At 39.6% G+C, this 26,524-nt stretch overlaps 1 protein-coding gene across 1 annotated transcript in view; it reads right to left on the bottom strand.

Annotated features, from left to right (window-relative positions):
• The window catches only part of LOC135201419 (ranBP2-like and GRIP domain-containing protein 4), a 279,898-nt gene that overhangs the window by 169,701 nt on the left and 83,673 nt on the right, over window positions 1-26,524 (bottom strand). The window contains 2 exon segments of the mRNA XM_064230328.1: window positions 17,589-17,760; window positions 17,998-18,151. Of these exon segments, the coding sequence (XP_064086398.1) occupies window positions 17,589-17,760; window positions 17,998-18,151 (326 nt within the window).

Genomic DNA, 26,524 nt, shown 5'->3' with positions numbered 1-26,524 from the left:
GAACACATCCCAATAAAATTTTACCAGTTACCAATAGCACAGAGAGAGAGAGAGAGAGAGAGAGAGAGAGAGAGAGAGAGAGAGAGAGAGAGAGAGAGAGAGAGAGAGAGAGAGACGAGAGAGAGAGAGAGAGAATCCTTTCCCAACTATGTAGGTACCACGCCCGAACAATAGACAACCACTACCCTATCTTTCTGAATGGGTTAAGAGTCGGGAGACAAAAGTAACAACCCCCAACCTGTCCAGCACCCACTTCATTTAGTTATTTTTGTTTTTTGCCAGCCAAACCTTCCTGTAATCCACTGAGGTCCCCAAAAAATGTTATGGGTGTGTGCGTGCATGAGATGGGAGGGTTAGCACATTAGTAAGTCATTTCTGACAAAATTTCAGACTTCAAAACACATCAAATGACAATTGGAAACTACAGATTTCAATGGTGGATTCAATTTTATAAGCAACTTTTAAAATAATACCTTTCAATCATTAAATTATTACCTCTCAATAAAAGAAAATTTATCCCATGACAGGCCTGACTACAATGGGAGTTAAGTGAAATTCAGTTTCCACACACACTTCACTGTTGCTCCTTTTAACAACTTTATGATAGCTTTAATATAATTAAACCACTTCCACTGAGCAATTATATTTGTCAACTGCTTTGTAATTTAAATAACAAAACTAAGGGAACTGAAATTTCTTATTGTGGGAAGTATAAAAGCTTTATCAAAAACAATGTGTTTACTAAGAATGCAACTTCATTATTAAATGATATTAAAAATAAAATACAGTAAAAACCAATACATATACAAAAGGATAGAGCAACAGAGTTCTTGTTGCAGGGATAAAATCATTCATGAAGCTTCAAAAACCTATCAATATTTACCAAACAGAATAGATGACACACTTAAAATTTTTTAAACGATAAAAATTAATGCCAAACTTAACCTATTAATTACTGGTAAACAAAACCATAAAAGTCAGCATCAGTTACAATAATGCAAATACATATGAAAGTTTTTAAACCATCAAAATGTTTTTACAGTACATATAGTTAAATCACACAGATAACCTATCATTAAAATTTTTAATACCATACCACCATTGATACCTTTTAATTAGTTTTCCCTTTAAATATTATAGTTTGATATGTATCGAGTTCTTTCCTTTCATTAGTAACCAGTGCTACTTTTACCTGAATTCAAATTGGATACAAATCTCCATTATCATAATTGTAAGAGCATTCCCACTGGTTGGCAATATGACATTTTTTAATTAATTTGTATTTTTCAAAACTAAAAAACCTGAGGTCTAAACATTAGGATAATAGTAGTCGTTAGTTCCATGTCGAAGGCTGACAGCTGTCTTTCTGATGTGGTAACACGGCCGAAGAAATATACGGACAAGGGGGTGGATGTTTCTACGGATTCAGACGTATGAGCAGCAGATACTCATCAGACTACCAAGATAGCGGAGCAATTGCATATTTCTCCCATACACCCATTCAAGATGAGGAGAAAGGAAGAGAATGCTCCAGCCAAGAGATCTTGAGTGTCGGTTTTGGGAAAGCCTCACATACATGATAACATTCATTCTGCTACCAGGCAGTGGAATGGTGAGGTAGTAATTTGCCCATGGACTAATCATTTGAGGTCTAGATCTCCAATGCCCGTGGCTAGGCCAAAGGCCATAGGGGCACCATGTACAACGGACATAACAGATGTGATGCTTTGAGAGATTGGCAGAGTGGAGAAAGAATTGACATTTTCGTTCTCAGTCAAGAAGCACGAAAAGATACCACCAATTTTCCTCACCAGCCAATTTATCAGGACAGCTTCATGGACGGTCATAGAGTGACATTGGTGCTGCGGCCGTAGAATTAAGAGGATGGGCTCTCCAAGGATGGGACGTCAGTGGTTCAGCTGAAAAAGCTGATAGTTGTGATCTCCCCATACCTTCCACTTCAGCTGAACAGAATATTTTGGAAGCAGATGATGTAGAGAATTAGGAGTTTCTTTCCTTTTATGCAGAGGTTATTGATTTGGTTTGTCAGTTCAATAATCTTTTGAGAACTGAGGCTCCGTCCATAATTGCTCATACTGGGATAGATGCTCTTTTAGGGCCCATGAAGGATGTTAAGGTGTCCTACGAATTACCATGCTCTAGCCATGCAGAAACTGTTCTACACCATGTCAATGCACAGATTTCAGGGCGGGATAACCTTTAGATTGAATAGATCGTTCAAGTTCCCCCTTCACATTTCTGCTGCTTTCTCATTCAAACAAAATCATACCAGTGTACTAAAGCCATTTATGCATTCCACTCATTATTCCATATTTTCTTATTTTGACATGCCTCTCAACAATCAGATAATCCCCTTCAATCCTTGTACTTCTCACCCTTATTACTACATCACATACCTCTCTCCCACAGCAACCAGTACTTTATCCTTCCCTTCCTTTGTAGACAGTAATTTTGATTTTGTTTACACTGATTTTCAATCATCTCTTCTCCAATTCATTCTCTGATCTTTTAAACACTACCAATACCTTTTCCTTTGATGCTAATGCTAACATCCTCTTCCTTACTAGTTTTATGCCAAACCTAGAGGTATCTCTTCATTTCTTCAACTGATTTCTGTACATCTTCACTTCCTTACATCTCTGTCTTTTTACTACTGTTATATTAACCAGTTCTGTGGCCCCCAACACACTTCTTTCATTTGTTTGCCAAACTTCATTTTCTTTTTTGACACGTTCATCACCTCCTTTCCTTCGTTATAAACTACAGTATCTTAAACGTAACACAATAGAGACCATGCAACCTTAATTGCCTTCTCAGACTGAAAGCTTTAACCAACAGGACTTGCACCTTATATATATCATAAAAATGCTAATCACTCAAGTTCTTTCCTTGTCTTGTGCACTGCCTACTTCTACTCGATTTTCCTTTTTTGGTTCCAGTCTTTACCTACTCTCTTCACGTCATTTTCTGGCCCGGCCCTCCCGCTTTCGCTGTTGATCTTTTCCACAAAGACCTCATTTATAAGTAGGCCTCCTCAAATACAATGTCAACAGGTTTGCTAACACAATTTTATATATATATATAAATATATAAATATATATATATAAATATATATAAATATATTAAATAAATATATATAATATATATAAATATATCATAAATATATATAAATATATATAAATATATAAATATATATTATATATATATAAATAAATATATCTAAATAAATATATATTTATATTTATATATATATATATATATATATATATATATATAAATGAAATATATATCTAAAATATATATATAAATATATAAATATATAAATATATAAATATATAAATATATATATATATATAGTTATATATATATCTATAAAATATATATATAAATATATATATATAATAAATATATATATATATATATAATATTATATTATATATATATACAATATATATAATTAAATATATATAAATATAAATATATAAATTATATATATAAATATATATATAAATATATATATAATATATATATAAATATATATATCTAAATATATATATAAATATATATATATATATATATATATTATATATATATATATATATATATATATATATATATATATTTATATATATATATATATATATATATATATATATAATACCCATTATATCTGGTGCTGCTTTAAATTTGCTCCAAATTGCCCAAACAAAATTTCTCCAATGAGGACCTACTTCTATGGAGGAGTAATTTTAGTTTATATTTGACAACATCTACAAAGGTTGTGTGTGAGAGAGAGAGAGAGAGAGAGATTAGAGATTGGAAGAATGAATGGGAGTGGTTAGATGGCGGTCGGAAGCATGTCTGTTGTGGCGCTCTGTAGGTAGTCAATGGAAGTCTGTTACGAGAGTTGTAAACAGTGAGGCGTCTGGTCAAGTCAGTGTTGGTTTTGGCAGCAGTTTTCCTTTGGTGTGTCGTTGTTTGGGTGTTATTTGATAGATTTTGGGGTTGTGAAGTTGTTGTGTGTGTCTGTCTGGTTGTGGTGAGGTTAAGAAGGTTGGTGGTGCATTTTCGGTGTCTGTTAGTGGTGGTTGGGGCAGGGTTGGTTTTGGCGGGTTGTTGTACTGCTGTAAGTCGTGTGGTTGTCGTGTTTTTTTTTTTCAGGCGGTTGGTGTTCATCTGCATTTAGTCGTTGGGTTATTGAGTTTTTGTGGGGTTGTGGGTCCCTGGGTGGTTGATTTGTGTTTTGGTTGTCGGCGGTGGTTGTGTGTTGGCTACCCTATAGCCTATATCCAGTGGACGACAGCACAGCCTAGTCCTAGGTATCAGAAGCCAGCGGTGAGTACCTGTTTGTGTTTTTTGTTCGGTATGTAGGTATTGGGGCAATTGTCCTGTGCTGTGTTTTTTTAGTGTTAAGTGGAAAGTGTGATTGAGGGTGGGTTTGATAGCCAGACAGGTTAAGTTTATGTGGGGAGGTTACTTGTTTTTGTGATCCCGCCACATTATTTTTGGCGCCCCGAACAGGGACTGTTGGTGTGGCAGCTGCAGGACAATTGGTCTAGGCTAGTGTGTATGAGTGGTGAGAAAGTTTGAGATGGAAGGATTGAGTGAGGTGGAGAGGCTGAAGGAGGAGTTGAGGTTGGAGAGGGAAGTAAGAGGACAATTAGAAGTGGATAATGAGAGGTTGAGGGTAGAGTGTGAGGAGCTGAAGAGCGAGTTAGAGGAAATGAGAGGAATGCTAAGGAGTGCAAAAGTGGAAATGAAAGAAGAAGTGAAAGGAGCAGAAGAAAGAATGGTTGAGAAAATGGATGAAAAATTCTTAGGGATGATGAATGCAGTGCAGGAGATGATGAAGGGGTTCATGGGAGAGGGAGCTGTAGGGGGTAGGCCTACTAGTCTTGTGATAGGCCAGAAGTGGTAAAGACAGTGGAAAGAGCGAGGGGATGAAACTACGAGTGCGAAGGTGACTTGTTTTGTGATAGGTAAAGGAAAGAAGGGAAAGAGACAGGATAAGAATAAACCTGAGGACAAGAATAAGAAGGGGGCTGACGAAAAGAAGACGACTAAGGGAAAGAAGGTTAGGAAGGATGACGGACAGGATGAGACTAGGAATGAATACATTGGGGAAAGGGCTGAGAGTGATTTGGATAGCGGTGAGTGGAAACAGGTGGGTAGAAAGAAGGGTAAGAAGAGCGTAATCAGGAGCATGGATGTTAGCCATGGAAGTTGATTCCCTATATCTGGACGAGGTTAAGAGGGATCAGAATGGTGGTAGCGAAAGTGAGAGTGAGCGGGAAGTACGAAAGGCTGTATATATGAGAGAGATACCTAGATGTGCACAATACGAGGAATATGGTAGTAGGGACATAGGGGATTTTTTTAATTTTTTTAAGGAATATGAGAGGTATTGTGAGGCAAAGTATGGGGATAATAAGAGAGTCTGGGCAAGAGAGTTGGGTGGCTTTTTGACGGGATTTTTGTTGAACATGTATGGGGTAATGATGAGTGTAGGGAATGTGCCGTATGAGAGTGTGAAAGCCAGGATTGTGGAACAGGCGAGAGGATAAGGAGTAGTGTTAGATATAGGAGAAAACATGGTTTTGATGAGGTAAGAATGAATGTTGGTGAGTCGTTGTCGATGTATGTGTGCAGGTTGGAAACATTGGCCAGGAAAAAGTTTGGGGACGAAGGGATAAATGAGTGTAAAAGCGTTAGTGATGAAGTTTGTTGGCGACTGTGCCTGTAGAGTGTGTATGAGTTTGTAAATCTGAAACGTAAGGAGAAAAATGCGATGGACGAATGAAAGGTTGTCGTGGAACGACATTTTGGAAATAGTCGAGGATTATGAGTTGGATAGGTGTATGAAAGAGAGTAGAAGTGTTAGTATTAGGACTGAGTGGCTGATGTTATACCAGAGTTTAAGAGCTATAGGGAGGCAGTTTTGGAAGGGCCAGGCGGAATGGCAGAGCGAGTGGTTGATAGGAGCGTTAGAGCCAGTAACGTAAGTATGGTTAGCCCTAAGAGAGATCGGAGTGCAAGCGTTGGAAGATTAGGGTCGGTTAGTCGTGAACACGAGTAGCAGCAATGTTACAGATGTGGAAAGCTAGGGCACAGGAAGAATGAATGTCGGTGGGCGTTGGGAGCTTGCTTCGGGTGTGGGCAAACAGGGCATTTGGTGAGCGAGTGTAAGAAAGATAGGGAGTAGTGTTACAGGTGTGGGCAAGTAGGGCACATAGCAAGTGGATGTCGAGGTACTCGTTTGACTAGATGTTTTTGGCGGTAATTGCTGGGAAGAATGGGCATTATGCTAGGATGTGTAAGGAACAGCGGGCAAAATGTGTTGAATGTGGAATGGAAGGTCATGTGGCGAGTGTGTGTAGGCGAAAGAGGATGAGTCAGGTTGGGAGTTCGGGAAACTAGGTACAAAGGGGATTCAGTTGGGTGGGTCCTCTGGTGTGCGGTCAGTAAGAGTGATGCATGTGCGTGAAGGATTGTTGCATGAAAAAGGGTTTGGAGGAAGAGCTCATGAATGTCTGAGTGTAAAAGTGAGGTGCAAAGGGGTGTGTTTGGTTGCTTTGATTGATACTGGGTGCAGTGTCAGTGTTCTTTTTAAGAATGGATGTGACAAGTTGCGGAGTGTGTGTGAAATTAGGAAATGTAAAGGGGAGGAGGTACGAGGAATAGGAAATTTGGGTATGCCTGTGGTGGGAATGTTGCGTGAAAATGTAGAAATCGAAGGGTAGTGATGGATGAAGGTGACTTTTGTGTGATCGAGGAAGGAGTGATAAGTATGATATGTTGTTAGGATACAGGTTCCTGAAGAAGTGTGGGATGGTGGTCCATCCGAGCAGGAATATGATTGAGTTGCATAGGAAGGGGAATGTACATGGAGAGTTGTACTTGGATGGGGATGGAGGAGTAAGCAGTAAAATATGGAAGGGAGTGCCGTTGGTTGCGAAAGAGAGTGTAAAAGTGCCGCGAGAAGTTGGAGAAGTTGTTAGTGTGAAAGTTGCGTGGCCCGATAGTCTTGGGATTGTCAAAGGTGACAAGTGTGCATATGTGGTTGAGGGTGTGGATGCGAACAAGTTGGTAAGAGCGAGTGCATGTGTACGACGGGATTTTGGATATGGAGAATCCTCGGGTTTTTGTGGCCTCATTGCCGAGTGTTAGGAAAAAGCGAGTGCGGGGTATACGTGAAGGTGATTGTGTGGGGTTGTTGTATACGTTGGTGGATGTGGACGACGAAAGATATGTTAGGGTGCGGCAGGGTGAGACAGGTAGCATGAAAGAAGTGATGAGTGGAAGTATGATGAGTTGAGAGAAAGAATTGGGGTGGATGAAAATGTTGGTGATGACGAGAGGGAGCGGTTGATGCAGATGTTGTCTTGGGATAGGCCGGGGTGTGAGTTGAGTCGGGAGTGATGAGGATTTCAGGGGAATCTAAGCTCCCAGAGTTCAAGATCAAGTTTTTGAATGACGATACCCCCATATATCAGCGTCCCCGACACTTTTCTGCGCCTATTGCCCGAGAGATTGAGGAACAGTGTGAGGAACTTGAGAGAGTGGAGTGATCGAGAGGAGCGAGAGTGCTTTGGAATAGTCCCATAGTCCCAGTACGCAAGACAGATGGGAGTTTGAGGATGTGTGTGGATTACAGGAAGGTGAATGAGTGACTGTGAAGGAGCGATTCCCGATGAATGTGGTGTCTGATTGTGTGTATAAGATGCATGGGATGAGAGTGTTCACAAAATTGGATTTGGTAAGGGGCTATTACCAGATGCCTCTTGAGAAAGGGAGCAGGCATGTTACAGCTTTTTCGAGTGGTAGCTGCCACTATCAATTCAAGAGGTTAAGCTTTGGATTGGCTAATGCGCCTGCTGCCTTCCAGAGGGCGATGAATGTAGTTTTGGCTGGTTTTGATAGAAGGAAGGTGACTGTGTTTATAGATGACGTTTTGATTGCAAGTGAGACTGTTGAAGGAGAATGTGGAACTGCTTGAGAAGGTGTTAGAACGGTTGGAAGAGGTTGGAGTGAAAGTGAAGCTGGAGAAGTGTACGTGGTTGGCTGGGGAAGTGGAATTTCTTGGTCATAAGGTGAGTGCGAGTGGTGTAAGGAAGAGTGAAAAGTTTGTGGAAAAAGTAAAGGAGTTTCCACGTCCCCGGACCGTGCGGGAGTTAAAGGGTTTTTTGGGTTTGATTGAGTTTGGGAGGAAGTTCGTTAGGGATTGTTCGGGTATAGGGAAGCCGTTGACTGAATGGACCGGGAAGAAATTGTACTAAGCTGAGGTGGGATGAGCGAATGGTGGGAGCATTTGAGAGATTGAAAGAGGAGCTGCTAGGGACGTCACCTTGGCTTTTCCGGACTACAGTGAGGATGACCAGTAAGCTTGAGTTGTATGCTGATGCTAGTAAGTTTAGTATGGGAGGATGCTTGGTGCAGATGCAAGAGGTGAATGGGGGAGGGACAAATTGAGAGTGATTGCGTATGTGAGTAAAGCTTTTAATAAAGCAGAGCTTAAGTATTCGGTGGTTGAGAAGGAGCTTTTGCGGCAATAAGGTTTGTGAAAGCGTTGAAAGTGTTTTTGTATGGGGTAAAATTTGTCATAAGGACAGATCATCGGCCGTTAGTTTATATGATTAAGAAGGAAAGTGTGAATGCTAGGATTGCGAGGACAATTGAGGATTTGAGTGAGTTTGATTTAGCTTAGAATATGTGCCGGGGAGTAAAAATGTGATTGCTGATACGATGTCTAGGATGCATGGTAAGGACAGTGGTGTTGTGAAAAGTGACTGGGATCCGAATATGGTACCAGAGGGGTTGGTTGTAAAAGAGAGGTTTGAAGGGAATGACAGAATGTGTGAATGTTTGTTTTCAGCATTGAAAAACTTGGAAGGTAAGGGCTGGTTGAAGAGGTACCCGGTAGTGTGAATGAGTTGCGAGTGAAGTTGATGAGTGATGTGCAGAAGGAAGTGGCATGTGCGGAGGAACAAGGTGGGCAGGGAGAAGTGTTGTATGAATTGTTGTCAGCAGTAGCTGTTTGTTTTGATAAAAGTGTTGTTGTATTTTGGATGGGACAGACCGGTTGAATATCGAGGAATGGTGAGTACTGGTAATGAACGTGGGTTTTGATGATTCAGTGCGGGGAACGTGGTTGTAATTGGTTGGTTACAAAAAGGGACTGTGAAGGGGATCTGAGTCAGAATTGTGGAAATGGGGAGTTAGCTGAGGATGAAGTGATGAGGAGGATTGTGATGTGGATAACCAGGTGAACGTGGTAGTGAATGTGTGTATGCATGGGACTCGAGGGAAAATGGTGACGTTTGTCCAAGTAAATGATAGTGAGTATTGTAGTTTGGTTGACACAGGGGCACAAGTTTCCTTGGTGAGTGGGTCAGTGGTGAGTGAACTTGAGAGATGTGATTGGGAAGTGAAAAGGCAGTCTACAAGTGTGAGAATACATGGGTTAGGACAAGGAAGTGTTTTAGTATGGGAAGAGGTACGGTTAAAGGTTAGGTTGGGAGATCTTGAGGTAATGCATAACTTTATAGTTATAGGAGAAAATGATATGCCATCTTGTTTTTTATTAGGGATAGATTTTTTGAGGATCCACGATATAGACGTAGATGTAGGAAATGGAATTCTTAGAAAGGGGGGCAGGCAAGTAGCTAGGATTCAAGATGGTAATGGTTTGTAGCAAACTTTGTGGGTATGATTGATATTGCTAGGAGTGAGAATGATCTGTTGAGTGAGGAAGAGATTGAGGAAATGCAAAATAAGTGCCTGGAGATAAGTGTGTTGCGACAATGTGTTTTTGGGAGGAGTGCGTGTGGAAGACTGGCCATGTGAGTTGGATGTATATAAGAGGGTTGCTAAACGTTTTGTGGTGTGCAAAAACATAGTGTACTTTTTGCATCAGGAAGGGGTGTATGACAAGGAAGTGTATGTGCCAGTGTTTTCTGTGAGTCAGCTGTGAGTATGTGTTTGTTGGTGCATGATCGGTTTGGGCATATGGGAAAAATAAGTTTGTGGGAATGCATGAGAGAGAGATTGTATGCTCCTGGGTTGAGTAAGATTTGTGTGGATGTGGCTGTCACGTGTGAAGACTGTCAGAGGGGAAAGTATCAGAGTGTGCATGCAAGTCCACCTGTGTTGCGATTGCAGATGAAGAGCCGTTTGAAATGCTTGTGATTGATTGTGTTTTCTTTGCCCAGGACTGCGAGAGGACACGTGGGGATGATTGTGATGGTGGATCACATGAGTATTTTTGCTTATGTGGTTCCCATCAAAGATAAGAGGAGTGAAACTGTTGCACGAATGGTGGGTCAAGTGATGTTGCCCATGTGTGTGTGTAAGCCGGCAAAAATGTTGAGTGATAATGGACCTGAGTTTGTGGGATGGGAATTTGAAGAAATGTTGAAGGAATGGGGTATTGTGCATGTGTATTCTACTCCGTATATGCCCAGTGCGAATGGGTTGGCTGAAAGGACTGTTAGGACGATGACTGGAGATTTTGCGAATGATGAGTAAGAGCACAAGGATTGGGATATGTATGTAGGACGTGCAGTTGGGTATATAACGCCACACTGCAGAAGAGTATAGGTATGTTCCCTTGAAATAAAATGTGTGTTGAATTTTGAAAGGATTGTCAGACCGCGGTTGGTCTGTCAGAAGGTGATCGGGATTTGTGGAAGAAAGCGAGTGAAAGGTTTGAGAGTTTTGAAGATGGGGATAAGGTGTTGAAAGAGGTGGTTGAGATGGGAAGAATGAATGTGAATAAAGTAAGGGAGAAATTTGAAGGGCCTTTTGAGATTTTGGAAGTGGGACCGAGTGGATTGAGTTATGTTTTGGGGAAATTGCGAGTAGGTGGGGGACTGGATGAGGTTAGGGCACACCATAACCAGCTCCGTAAGTGGAGGGAAGTACCACAGTATGTTCGGGAGAATGCGATGAGTGTGTGGTTGAGGGTGAATAAGTATGAGCCGACTGTTGGTGAACAAATTGGTCTGGGAGATCGACAGTTGGTGTTGTTGAGTATGGAAGAAAACAGAAGAGTGTGGCAGAGAGGAAGTGGAAGGGAAAAGCGTGAACGGCATGGTAAAGGGGTTGGTGGTAGGGTGCAAACGGTTGATAAAGCGTGTGCTACGGATGACTTTGGGGGAATGAATGATACTTGTGGTGTATGTGGGTTTGAGTTGACAGGGGACAAGTAAGAACTTCAGTGAGAAGGAAAACGAATAGTGAGGAGGTGGTTGATAGGATGGATAAGTCTTTGCAGGAGTTTGACAGAAGTATGGATGAACTGAGTGGTTTGGTGGTCGAAAATAGGGGAGATGTTGGAACCAGAGTTGGAAGACATCGGTGAAGTAGTGAATGGAATTTGGAGGATGGTAGTGAGGGAGATAATGGGAGTTTGAAAGAAAGTGGTTTGGAAGAAGTGAATGGCAATGTAACTGAAAGAGTGTATGATGGTCCTCAAACAAGATCCAGGGGACCTGCATCTGAGCATCCTTGGGTGTTGCGAAAGGCAATTTAGTGTGGATGTTGTGAGTGTAAGGAGATGTTGTCAAATGTAATGGGGGAGGTAATATGGAGGAGTAATTTTAGTTTATATTTGACAACATCTACAAAGGTTGTGTGAGAGAGAGAGAGAGAGAGAGATAGAGTTGGTGGAAGAATGAATGTGAGTGGTTAGATGGCGGTCGGAAGCAATGTCTGTTGTGGCGCTCTGTAGGTAGTCAATGGAAGTCGTTACGAGAGTTGTAAACAGTGAGGCGTCTGGTCAAGTCAGTGTTGGTTTTGGCAGCAGTTTTCCTTTGGTGTGTCGTTGTTTGGGTGTTATTTGATAGATTATTTTGGGGTTGTGAAGTTGTGTGCGTGTGTCTGTCTGGTTGTGGTGAGGTTAAGAAGGTTGGTGGTGCATTTTCGGTGTCTGTTAGTGGTGGTTGGGCAGGGTTGGTTTTGGCGGGTTGTTGTACTGCTGTAAGTCGTGTGGTTGTCGTGTTTTTTCAGGCGGTTGGTGTTCATCTGCATTTAGTCGTTGGGTTATTGAGTTTTTGTGGGGTTGTGGGTCCCGGGTGGTTGATTTGTGTTTGGTTGTCGGCGGTGGTTGTGTGTTGGCTACCCTATAGCCTATATCCAGTGGACGACAGCACAGCCTAGTCCTAGGTATCAGAAGCCAGCGGTGAGTACCTGTTTGTGTTTTTTGTTCGGTATGTAGGTATTGGGGCAATTGTCTGCTGTGTTTTTTTTTAGTGTTAAGTGGAAAGTGTGATTGAGGGTGGGTTTGATAGCCAGACAGGTTAAGTTTATGTGGGGAGGTTACTTGTTTTTGTGATCCCGCCACACTTCCAGTAGACAAGTAATATGAGTGAGCACCAGATCCATCAGTTCCTAGCAGTGCTAAACACAGCTCATTCTTTCATTTGATATTAAGAATGTTGAGCACAGTGGAAAAGTATTTTCATTTAAGTTTTTAGGACAAACTTGTTTTGAAACAAAATTAGCACCCAATTCTAAATTTTGGCGTGGAGGAAGAGTAAAATGTTTCCTTCCACATCAAACTTGTACAGTGCTGATCCTGAAGAGGTCATGTACACACCAATTCATCATATTCATAAAGAATATGAAACTTCACCGTTACGTTCAACATACAAGCAGACCACCCACAGAAGTCTTTCAAGTCATAAAGAATGGCAAGATGGAGGAAATAGGAATGTGGAGATAAGCTAGTTAGATCTAACTGCTAAAAACAACTCTAGAAACATGCATTATGTTCCACTTCTACAACATGGCCTAACATGAATCCCACCACCATCTCTCACTTGCCTCTCTTATAAAAAGTTGCAAATGTCATTTGGTACCCCTAACAAATTTGCCAATAAACTGTACTGTAAATAAAAGTTTATATAATGAAATTATCTTAAACTTGCTTCTTGGTGTGACCAACACAGAAAAACTTGAAGAGCTTCAAGTCCTAATACCAGCAACATAACCAATAAAACCCAAGGATAAGCCTAGATCAAGTATAGTAACTTTTCACTGCTATCTGATTAAAATAAGAAGTGCAAAAGGAGACGGGGTACAAAAAAAAAAGGGGAGGGGGGAGAGAGGAGGCAGGGACCTTCATAAAGCTCTCTACAGTTTGGAGAATGATGTAATATTGCACACAGACAAAGACTGCTCCACATTAAGAGCCAGTAACAGATGTATGCAGTGAACAAGCCGTATTCTTCCACCATAAGTAGATCCTCTTCCTTTGGATAATTATTAAGCCATTTTGTAATGTAAAATGGGCACTACAAGTAACAAGATTGCTGTGAAACAAATATTCCCTCTAATATTTGTTACTCTTTTCTTCCTTTTCTTGTAAAGTCTACCTATAATTTTGCTTGGCTTTCCTGTCCTTTCGCACACTTTCCTTGAATAGTTTACTTTTATGTTATTACTAATTCACTAAGGGTGCATTCACACCAAATGTGTTGTGTAGTAACACTAATTCATGACTCACCATGAATTGCCAAACTATTTTAACACTGCTTTATATGGGCCTTTGAAAGAAACCATTCACAACAAATGCGTCGAGTGACATCGTGTTACAAATAGAGCTGGACCTAATTTTGATGCTAGTTATAGTGAGTCTCACGTGCCGATTGGAGCTGTGCTGGTCGAACTACTGATAAACTTGGTTCGGGAGCGCCCCACTATCTATGATGCTGGTGACCCCAAACACCATGATCACAACTTCATTGCCACTTTATGGAAAGTTGCTGCTGAACTGTCATGCACAGGTAATAGTTAACAATTTTATTTACTTTAAACCATTTATTATGATTTGAGCAATACATTTTGCTTGTATATTACTATGGACTGTAAGGCTAACCTAAATTAGCCACTCCAAAAAGCCTAAATTATCAATATCCATTTTCTTTATAATAATCATGTCATCTGATATGTTAGGTAGGTTTTCCACTTTTCATGTACGTGTGTGGAGCTCTCCCCAAAATTTCCCGGTAATGAAATATCCAAAGCATTAATTTCACCAAGAGAATATGCACCCATTCTTATCAAAAGCTACTATGCCAATGTCACACACATAAGATGCAAATGAGTAAAGACTCGACTTAAGTTGATGCATTAAGTGTGAACAGGGTTTAGTCAAAATGACTTGCAACAAACGAATAGATGTGACTAGACTCTACACGATACATTTAGTGTGAACGCACCCCCAAGGTTCAGTGCCTCTACTCTAACCCCCTTAATTAAGCATGTGAAATCTTTAGTTCGTCAGAATGTGTTTAATATACTTCACATATTCAAGTTTTTTAGTGATTCCTAACTTCATCACCACTGACATTATTTCCATAGAAGGTTTAACACTGAGACAGCAGGTACTATAAAAACATGAAATACCCATTCATTACAAAAATCAATTTACAGTTTACCAAGATTTTCATGTTCCTTCAGCTCCCACTGCCTAGTGCCATTCCTACATACCCTAACTTCCTACAGGCAGCCCTTGGTTAGTGGCAGGGGTTCTGTTCCTGGCCGCCGACGCTAAACTATTTTATAGCCCACAGCCGCTGCACACCTTTCGGAATACTAGACCAGTTAATAGCGCCCTAGACCAGTCAAACGGCGCCGTAATCCCGCAATGGCGCAATAAGTAAAATTATATTTATGCAGTATAGTAATATACAACTTACTGTACAGTACATTAGTATAGTATTATAAATACTGTAAAGTGAAAAAAAGTCTAGCTTTAATCCTTTGGGTGTCTAGAGGATGCAAAGGTATAGTAATAAGATTTTATACAGTGTACAGGTAGCTGTAGCATTCAAGTTACGATACTTTGTCTTACGATAATCCGATTTTATGAAAGATCAAGTTACGATAGCCTAACTTTATCCCATCATCTAGTTGCTAAAGTTAAAAACAGCAAAAGAGAATGATGAAAGCATAGTTTTAACGTTATACTCGTTGCGTAAACTGTACAGCCATGAACAACTGAACAGAAAAACAATTTTTTTTTTCCTAAGTACAACCGAATAGGATAAAGACATCTATTTGGCTTGTATTTCAATCATCATACTATAGTACACTATTACCGTAGTAGTTATAAATGACGTTATGTAGAATAGGACTGAGAATCTTAATGTAATAACTTTATTCACTATACATCAAAGATCAATATAGATCAAAGATCAATCGGGAAATATACTGTTAAATTTAAACATAGTTATAGCTGAAGCTGAGAGAAAACTGTTCAAGTTGTTAATGACCATTATCGTGCAACAAGGATAAAACTCCAGTAAACGTTTGCCATCAAATACAACCGTAGATAAAATAGAGATAAAATCAATAAAGTCAAAACTACTGTGCTTGAAAGAACACATTTTACTGTTGGTTTTACGCAGATATACAATAAATAACAAAGTTTGTATTACGATGATATAAAGGAAAATTGCGAACGGAATCACATAATTTTTTCCCTCAATAAACATGCCGCCTACATAATTTGTTAACGAAAAAAAAAAGAATTAGTTCACAATCACAAAGAGACATGTTCAAGTCATATTTCCACCTAAAAACACTTTGTATAAGGATAATTAACCTTGTCTCATATAAGTCAAGTATCTAGATATTCGTTTATACTAACTAGAAGCAAGAAAATTCGTTCAGAAATGCATTAAATATGGCGAAACAAACTCGTATTTGCCACCAGCTGATTTCCAAACCAAAACATTGGCCACTCCGCGGAATACTGGCTAAGATTTACTGTATTTTATAAAACATGAGAATACATACAATATTATTGGATACTGTGAAGTAATGTATTACTTTTTAAAAGATTTATGAAAAAGATGCATATATACTTTTTCTTCTGTGCTTATCCTAATTTTCATCATTATGCCATCTACATAGCGCGGTAACTCAAAGCTCGTACAGTGTAACCTCAATTATTGCTCGAGTAACAAAGCAAAATATCAATCGAGTTGCACAGTTATATTTTGTACTCCTATCCCATGGAAAAACAATCAAGTTGCAGTGTTGCAAAATCGAATTTATGCGCGAGTTTTGTCTTTTAAAATCAATTTATGTAAATATAATTTATAAAAATGTGATTCAACGATATAAATTAAAATTTTATTATTCGGGCGTAACTGAACAACCTATTGTCTTCATCATGTGAAGGGCTGTTACAAACACTTTAAATGGACATACATACTACCACTGTATCATATTTATGTACAAAGATAAAAAAAATACCATGTAGTACATTTTTCATGTACATTTTAAACAAATACATAAACTTATAACAAAAAGCTGAAGTCTCATTAACAAAATGAGTTATAATTAGCTCCCCAATTAATAAAATATAACCACGAATAGTCTTTATAAATGCATTTTTCGGAACAGCGGTGGACAAGAACGAACATGAAAAAACATCCTCTGATAATGTGGAGGGCAGTTGCAAAAGCATGCCTTAATTTGTTATCATAATTTAAATGTACAAAATAAAAATATCCTATACATAATATATTTTCATATCATTTTAAACATAAAAGCATGAACATTTATAAAATTGACATATCGATCGCTAAATTTACACTTAATTATATTTTCGGAAAAACGGCAGGTGGCGGCTCACAAGAACGAACGTGAAAAATCAACCTCTTTGATAACGTGAAGGGCAGTTTCAAAAGCTGCCTTTGTATCATATTTCTGCGCAGAAATAAAAATACGGCATAGAACAGCGTCGGAGGCATATATTTTACCATAATACCTATGTAATAACTGTCAATAAAATTTTCTAATATCATTTGCATAACCTTTAAGGTCTGAACAGTATTTCTACAAATTATGTACTTGTTAGACATAATGGGGCTTGCAGCGCTGTTAACCAAAAATTGTGCCGTAAAAATATCTTAAAATACCTTAATATTTTTATTAAATATTTTTAACAACAGCCGTAAAACCGATTTGCCGCTAAGTGATTGCGCCGTTAAACGTGGGCCGCCTGTATTAATTATTCTTCATCATGTGAAGAAAACCCCAATACAAGAGGTATTTATGCATGACTCCTACATTATATAACCAAGTAATTACTGCGAGCCTCACAAGTACAGGTAGTCCAGCTAGCTCATGGATAAATATTAACCTGTCTTTCCTCTTATAGGTATATAAATAAAACCAGCTTGTAAATTTAACAAGAAAATATTCACAGTAAAAAAAAATAAGGTTGTGCCAATAAAAAAAATCGAGTGGACAAAATAACCACCATGCATGACAACCACCAAAACAAAACCAGTCACTTGATATTACCTCCCAATTAAGTGCTAAACAATCTATTATCTTTCAGATCTTACATGAATGACTTCATAAAAAAAATACATAAAAAACCTGCTTGCAAACAACAAAAGATTTAACGAAAGTACCTGTAAGTGATGTGTATTCTATCTCGGGGTAATGGTTGGCAATAGAGAAAAGCAATCCACCTATCTTCCCAAGCACAATTACAGATGCAAAAAAATAAATAAAAAATAAAAATGCAAGAAATACAATTCTCTTACCTGGGGTAGATCCCGGAGGAGGAGTTAGTGCAGTGCAAGTAGCTGGCATAGCAATCTGATAGTTATGAGCAGGAGCACTTGTAGTTTCCACAGTACCAGAGATATTCTTGGTATTTGATGTGGTTGTCGCCATAGTCCAGCTAAGACTACTGAAGTTTGTATGGGATATACCCTTTAAAAAAAAATAAAAAATTGTCAAAAACCAACCTCTATGAATGTACTTATAGGAAAAACAACAACTGTCATAATTTAAAAATGAAAAATAGTCAAAACATAAAAACTGGAGCCTGATACAGAAATAAGCTTACTTCACTGACAACTCAAGTCACTTTTGAATAATAGCTTGTGATATACATTTCAGTATTTGAAGTACACAAGTATTATTGACATTGACAACTTTATAACATACCTGAGCAAGGGAAAGACCAGTAGAAGCTGGTGAAGATGGTACTGGATCCTTAGATACAATGGTGGCTGGGGAGCTGGGAGTAGGGGTTACAATTGCAGCGCTAGCTTGTGCTATAGTGGATACTCCCGGAGCTTGACTAACAGTGGTAGTTATACTGAGGGATAAAAATGTATACCATGAAATCACATTCACATTTCACATATATATTCATCTTCTAAGACCTCTCTCTGCTAAATAAATATTTCTATCCATATATAGCACGTAAATGTGGGTACCATGACAATTCTGTTAACTAACAACAGGCACCAGTTACTTGCCATGTTTGTAGTTCCTCACGGTTCTGGACTTAAAATTATAACTCCTGGTTTTAATAAATAAATAAATAAAAAAATAAAAAAAAGGTTGTCATGGCTGCATGTTGCATGGATAATTGAATTAATCAGAACACACTTTTATCCAACAAAGTGTCCAAGTCAATCTACAAGCACTCATACTGATTATTTTATGGCTTTGCTATTTCTCGTACAAGTATGTACCTAAAAAAAAATTTTTTTTTTTTCCCCCAAAAAATAACCCCTTTCCCACCCCCGCAGAAAAAATTATTTAATAAATGGAAAATACAGTATTCGCAGGGGATGGGTACGAGACCGCCCCGCGAATAGCTAATACCGGTGCATAGTTGAAACTCCTCTAAAAATGCTTAAAACTGCCTATTTTGTTAGTTAAAACTCAAGAAAACCCAACTAAAAATGTTTATACCTAGATTTTTTAATAGTGCATTTTAAGAAGAATTTGAAGCATATTTTATGATAAAACTGATGGATAAGAAAAAAAAATTTGCTAATTTTCCACGAATAACAGGGGTATATGTTCCAGAAAGAAATTCACACATATATGGGAGTCCTCGAATACAGGGGGTTCACTTACTGTAATGTTATAAGACTGCACCTCCTCATTTTCCCTTATACTATTCTTTTTGAAATATTTGTATTTCAAGTACTTATCCCAACTACAGCAAAATCCTCCCTGCATGGCAGCAAAGCCCTGTCCACTGATTACATAACCACCCTTCCTTGAAACTAATTGGTGGTAATGGTGTTGAAACGTTGGTTAATCTAGTTCTTTCCACCTTCATTTGGCAATGGTTGTTTTATAGAAAAAAATGCATTCTGTTTATTATCAATAGGAAACATTATACCAGGTGTTTAAAAAGTCCACTACATAGTTTTTATATTGTTTATTGAAAATAACTGAAACAAAGTGGATGAAAATTCACAGGATAAAATCTATCTTAATTGAGAATATCTGTAGTACCATTTTCTTTGATTGGAAATGTTCATCCACTAATGGTAGCCATAATATAAGGCAAACTGTATCCAGGTGTTAAAGAGATTAAATACTTAATGGTTATACTTGATATTATTTTTCATTAGAACTTATGCCTTTGAAATTATTGATATAACCCAATTATAGGACCTTTCAACTTTTGAACCTTTAATATACAACCACCAGAGAACAAAAATGATTTTAGTAACAATATATATTCTCCTAAATAACAGTGCTATGGAGGGAACAGGTATCGGTATTGGCTTAAAAAGTTGGTATCGGTATTGGCCAAAAATTTGGCATTGGTGCATCCCTATTGGAAAGTGACTTACTGTATGATAGTTACACCTGACAGTTCAGACACAGAATTGCCATTGTTCACATTCAGTGTGTCCTTCTCAGGCATAGAAGCATGGGTCAATGATCGACGACAAAGGTGGTGCACATGTCACTGAGTACCACTGACTTATGGATGAACCATTCCAAATCACAAATGATACCACACATATTCTAAGTTAATGTAGACTTTACTATGTGAATTTCATACACTTTATGATTCAATTACATTTTCAACAAACAATACAAACTCATGAGTGACTTTTGAAACACCCGGTATTACGCGAAATAAAATCATAATACACGTCCCTAAAAAATGGTAAAATACATGGGAAAATATTAAGTCAATAGTGTTCCGCAATGCTGCATTGCTGTTTTTCATAAATGAGGCTCAACTGGATGCGGAGGTGACGAAAGGAATGTCTGCGTTCGAAACGGGGCACTTGAATCAATGGACAATGATTATTACAATCTGATATTGTCAAGCATGTTCAACATTCTAAATTTAGGCACAAAGACTTTCTCAGAGCTATGTAGACTTGCATTTCATATTATTTCAGGAAATTTCACTACATTCTAAGTCATAAAATAGATTGCATTGCAATCTTTTACACATTCGGAGGGATAACAAGCAGTGACTACACTATAACTTAACGATAGGCTATATGAATATGAGTCATATTGTATATAATTTCCTATGGATTTACTTAAGGACATTATCTCCTTTGGAAATACGAGGATCATAATAATTGATGTAGACCTCTGAGGTCCTATGTCTTTTTGTCAGTTTATACAGCTTACGACTTTTGGATTACAGGCGTATCTTATTTTCAGCCATTTTATTGTGGTTTTTGATGTGGTTATTCTTGTTCAGTTGTGCTTGTATTGTCTTTGAAAATTTTTCATATGGTAACCTAACATTACAGAATATAAACGGACCCATTCATATAATACTGTTGTAGAGAACTATCTGCCTACTCTTGTTAATTAAAATTGTCATTTGTTTTAATTAAAAGTAATTGAGATCTTTATGAATATAGTCAACACTAGAACATTCTCCTGAGAGAGAGAGAGAGAGAGAGAGAGAGAGAGAGAGAGAGAGAGAGAGAGAGAGAGAGAGAGAGAGAGAGAGAGAGAGAGAGAGAGAGAGTTACTGACTCTTATGTATCCTTTCAGTCTGTTTATGGGATTTTTGTTGTTTCCAACTTCTTTTGGAAAACCAATATTTTTGCAATCTGCTCAATCAGTTTCTGAAAGAGCTGCTTGTCTTGATTAGATAAGGTAATCTACAAGAATGCCCCCCCAATTCAAGTGATTCATGGGGTACTTGCAAACTGGTTTTGATTATCTCGTGCATAACTTTTTTATTTTTGTTTGTTTTGTTTGTATGGTGTTTTTACGTTGCATGGAAACAGTGGTCATTCAGCAACGGGACCAACGGCTTTACGTGACTTCCGAACCACGTAGAGAGTGAACTTCTATCACCAGAAATACACATCTCTCACTCCTCAATGGAATGGCCGGGAATCGAACCCGCGACCACCGAGGTGAGAAGCAAACACCAAACCAACCACGCCACTGAGGAACTGTATATAACTTTTTTAGCTTTCATTTATTTTTTTCTCATTTTGTTACGTATCTCATAATGCCTTCCTACCATAGCCTTCATTTTTATAGAAATACTACAGCAGCCTTATATTTATTCATCACGACAACATAATTTGGTACCCATTTGGTAAATATATTTTCAATATACATAGTTCACTGAGAGCAGTTTTACTTTTATTCTCTGTGGTATAAGTGGCATTACAATTACTATGGCCATCCACACATTACATACATGAGCACTTGCTTATACATGTACATTCCAATTTATGCATATACATTATATATTGTGGAGTTGAAACTACTAATTTAATAAAAAGCTACTCTGTTTCCAATAGATACAGGTAGAATACTGTTTGCGATGAAAAACTGGCTTGTAGGCCTATGCCATGGCATCGCCTCAAAATATAAGAAACTGACATGTAAGGTTATGGCCTGTAATTGCCTCAAAATATATGCAAAATCTAAAAAAATTGACAAAAAGGACTATGCCTTGTCATTGCCTCAAAATATAAGAAAATGATGTGTAAATCTATGTCATGTCATTGCCTCAAAATATAAGAAAATAGAACATGTATGCCTAAGGCAAGTCTTGACTAAAAATATAAGACATGGTAGGCCTTATGCCATTTCATTGCCTCAAAATGAGATACAAATGCAAGGCCTGTGCCATGTTACTTGCCTTAAAATATAAGAAAAATGACATGTAGGCCTATGCCATGTCATTGCCTCAAAATTTAAGATATAGATAGGAAGGCCTATGCCATGTCTGCCTCAAAATATAAGAAAATGATTTGTGGGCCTATGCCGTGTCATTGCCTTAAAATATAAGAAAATGACATGCAGGCCTATGATGTCATTGCCTCAAAATATAAGAAATAGACATGTAGGCCTATGCCATGTCATTGCCTCAAAACATAATACCCATGTAGGCCTATGCCATGTTATTGCTTCAAAATATAAGAAAATAGACATTTGTAAGGCCTATGATGTCATTACCTTAAAATATAAAAAATTGGCACATAGGCCTATGCCATTCATTGCTCAAAATATAAGAAATACCAAATTTGTAAACTAATTTGTATTTTCATAATAACAAACTAAGTAAACAAATTAAAAGATTTCCTGATGTCTTAACATTAGGATTTACTAGCGCCAAGCTGGAAAACCGGTAGAATAAAAAAAATTAAACCAAATTTGTAACTAATTTGTATTTTTATAACTAACAAACCTGAGGTCTTAACATTAGGATTTACTAGCGCCAAGCTGGAAATAACCGGTAGAATTAAAATTACACTTGTGAAGATCCAGGGACTAATGGCATCTATACCAGGTCACGGGGCATGTATACCCAGAATGCCCACGGCTACCTGTGACCCATCAGTTATATTTCTAACCCAGTTTAGACTGCTAGAGGGGTGGTTCGAGGTGGGCCTTTAACTGTTAAGACCTCAGGTTTGTTAGTTATGAAAAATACAAATTAGTTACAAATTTGGTATTTGTTCATACACGAAACAAACCTTCGGTCTTAACATTAGGATAGACTTACTATTGGAGGGAGGTAAGTCTCTACAACTGACTGGAAGTTTGCCACCTTTATCCATTTCCGAATATATAGGGAAATTCTAGAGAATGGACAATGAAACCTAGGACCAAAGATATAAGCGGATCTATTGGTTTCCTCCCACTGGGTGTAGATACCATTCTACTGTTTACTCTTGTCCCTTGCGACTGGATCGACCTTCACCCCTCTTTCCTTATTATCCAGAGGGGTGTGTTGCTACTGAAAAGTATATCATCAGCTAAGATAGCTTCACAGTATGGCTGACCATCTCACCTGCATCTAGTCCGTTCCAGCACAATGACGGTCTCTCCTTCATATTGCCCGTAGTTAAAGGAGTAGGAAGAAAGTAGTAAAGAAAAAAGACCAGTCATCATCCCATTCATTCTACTTTCATACCTTCATCTTAGACTAGACGCAAACTGACCCGCCAGGGGCACTGGATGAACTATATCACTTGTTGGGCCGCCACCACTGGACCCAAGGAAAAGGTGTCCAAGGATCTATGGGCAAACATCTTTCAAATAAAATGAGGTGAAAGTTGTTTGGCGCTTCCACACGCCAGCTTTCAGAATTTTATCCACAGACATGTTCTTCTTAAATGCTAGGGAAGCCACTCACACCCCTGATGTCATGAGCTCTAGCTCCCACCTGGCTATCTGACCCTCTGTCTTCTGCAGGTTATAAGCATTTCTGGGATTGTCTTCCCTTAGCCAAAAATGATATTGGTATTCTTGGACACTTACCTTCTTGATCCGTTCCTGTTTACTTAACGAACAAACCTCTGGCAACCCGGCATGCCTGAGGTGCCTTGTTGTTTCATTTAAGCTACTCCCTTAGTGACCCTGACGGGGCACAGGAGCATTTCAGCTTTGCGTGTTCTACAAAGTCTGCCAAGGAAGGTATGGTAAAGGAGTCGAATCTGCCGTTCTACTATTGTTGGATTTTGGGTCTTTGCCACGAATTCTGGGACAAACTCACACACCATTGATCTCCAACCTCTCGAGTGCTTTATGAGATATGAGAGGCCATGTAGCTCCCCCCACCCTTTTGGTTGAAGCCAGGGCCAATAAGAAGACTGTCTTCAGGGTCAGGCTCCTATCCGTGGACTGCCTTAGTGGTTCGTAAGGGGGTTTTGTCAGACTACTCAGTACCTTGGTCAGATCCCAATCTGGGGTTTTTAGCTCCTTTGGTGGGCATGACTGTTCAAAGCTCCTCATCAGCATGGCCAACTCCCATGAAGACGATATGTCCACTCCTTTCATTCGTAAGACTGAGGCTAGAGCAGCCCTGATACCCCACCTTCACTGCAGATACAGACATATGTTTTTTGTTCTGAGATATATCAGAAAGTCTGCTAACTGCTGAATAGTGGTAACCGAAGTGGAGACACGTTCCCCCTACAACACCAATCACAGTATGCTGACCACTTCCCTTGGTATACCTGTCGCAGATGATTTCTGATATTACCTGCCATCTGAGTTGCTGCTTTCTGCGAAAAACCCTCGCTCTCGGAGGAGATACTTGACAGTCTCCACCCGTGAAGCGATAGGGACTTCACCGACTGGTGGTACCTCTCCACGTGAGGCTGACACAGAAGTTGCTCCATGGAGGTAACTCTCTGCACATCTACTAGGAGTTCCAGTAGGTCTGGAAACCACTCTGCTTTCGGCCATAACGGGGCTACCAGGGTCATCTTGAGGTTCTGAGACCGCATTACCCTGTTCAGAACCTGACGGATTAGACAAAATGGAGGAAATGCGTACACGTCCAGATTGTCCCAGGGGTGTTGTAGCGCATCTTCTGCTGCTGCCTCTGCGTCCGGGACTACTGAACAATACACTCCAACTTTTTGTTGTACCATGGTTGCGAATAGGTCTTATGATCGGTCCTTCCCACAACATGAGCATCCTGTCCACTACCTGTTGGTGTAGGGACCACTCCGTTCCAGAATCTGATCCCTGCGGCTCAACTTGTCGGCCACTATGTTTCTTTTTCCCGGAATATACCTGGCCTTGATCCTACCAGGTTCTCTATAGCCCACACTGGTGAAGTTGAACTGTCATCACATGTAACTGCCGAGAAACTAGGCCTCCTTGCTTGTTTATATAAGCTACTACTGTGGTGTTGTCTGACATCAATACCACCGAGTGTCCCTTTACTCTCTCCCTGAATTCTTGTAGAGCCAGGAAAGCTGCTTTCCAACTCCAACACGTTTATATGGAGTTCTCTGTCCTTGCAACTCCATTTTGCTGACACCATCAACTCCTCCATATGGGGCTTTCCCCAGCCTTCTAGTGAATGCATCCGAGAACAGCAAGAGGTCTGGGGAGGAGGTTGTTGTTGAAGGGGGACACCCACTGTCAGATTGTCGTCGTCCACCCCACCACAGCAAGTCTTTCCTCACTTCTGCCGACAAGGGAATTTGCTCGTACGGGTGATCTACTGTTGGTGACCAAAACTCCTTCATCCTCCATTGTAGGGACCGAAGGTGTAGCCTTCCTTGTGGTACTAGCTTCTCCAGGGAGGTTAGGATTCCCAGCACCACCTGCCACTGTCTTGCTGGCTGTGTCTGCTTTCCCAGAAAGGCATTCACCACTTGTTTGCATTTCTGTACTCTTTGGTCTGTCGAATACTTTGGACTTGTGTTGTGTCTATCACCATTCCCAGATATTCCAAACGTTGACTTGGATCCAGCTGCGACTTCTGCTGATTCACCACAATACCTAGGCTGTGACAAAGCTGCAGGAGGGTCGCCCTGTCCCTGAGTAATTTCTCCCTGGACTTTGCTATCACCAGCCAATCGTCCAGAATCTTATCAGCCTGATCCCCTGAGCGTGCGCCCACGCCGACACGAGGGTGAACACTCTTGTAAAAACTTGAGGAGACGTTGTCAATTGCCGAAGCACAGGACCTTGAACTCGAAAGCTTTCCCTGCAAGACTGAAGCGGAGAATTTCCTTGAAGACTGATGGACTGGTATCTGAAAGTATGCGTCCTTTAGATCGACTGTCAGCATAAAGTCTCCGATTCTGACTGCTTGTAGAACCGTTTTTCGGAAGTTTCCATCTTGAAACTGGTTTTCCTTATAAACAGATTCAGCGTTGACAGGTCTATTACTGTCCTCCACTCCCCGTTGGATTTGGGTACCAGGAAAATCCTGCTGTAGAAGCCTTTTGTCGGACTGCATACTTGTTGCAACAGCTCCTTTTTCCATCATCTTCTTCACTTCGTCCTGCAGAATAGTGGCCTTCTGAGATTTGTGGGCATAAGTGACGTGGGGTAATGGTTGATCTGTCAGGGGCGGGGTTACCCTCGAACGGAATCAAATACCCGATCCTGAGAACATCCACCACCACTGCTCTGCCCCCTAGTTCCTGCCACACCTTCCAGTGATTCGCCAGGCAACCCCCCACTGGTGTGCCGAGTGATGGGAGGCGCCCATCCTATCTTCTTGAGCCTCTCCCCCTTCCCCTATTGCCCCTTCCTCTGTTGTTTCTATTGTGAAAGGGCCGATGAGTTATCCTCTTTGGGGAAGAGGGTCTTGTGACTCTATTAGGGATGCTATGTCTCACTGGTTTCTTTCGAGACATCTGCTGTTGTCTTCCCTCCAAAGGAATAGTTTGACTGTTAGAGGTTTTCCTAACTGCCTGTTGCACCAACCTATCATTAGTGTCCATCCTTCTTCTATCTATCGCTT

This window comes from Macrobrachium nipponense, chromosome 28 (genome assembly GCF_015104395.2).
Source record: "Macrobrachium nipponense isolate FS-2020 chromosome 28, ASM1510439v2, whole genome shotgun sequence".
NCBI classification, from domain to species: Eukaryota; Metazoa; Arthropoda; class Malacostraca; order Decapoda; family Palaemonidae; genus Macrobrachium; species Macrobrachium nipponense.
This window is presented reverse-complemented; position numbering and strand designations above follow the sequence as displayed.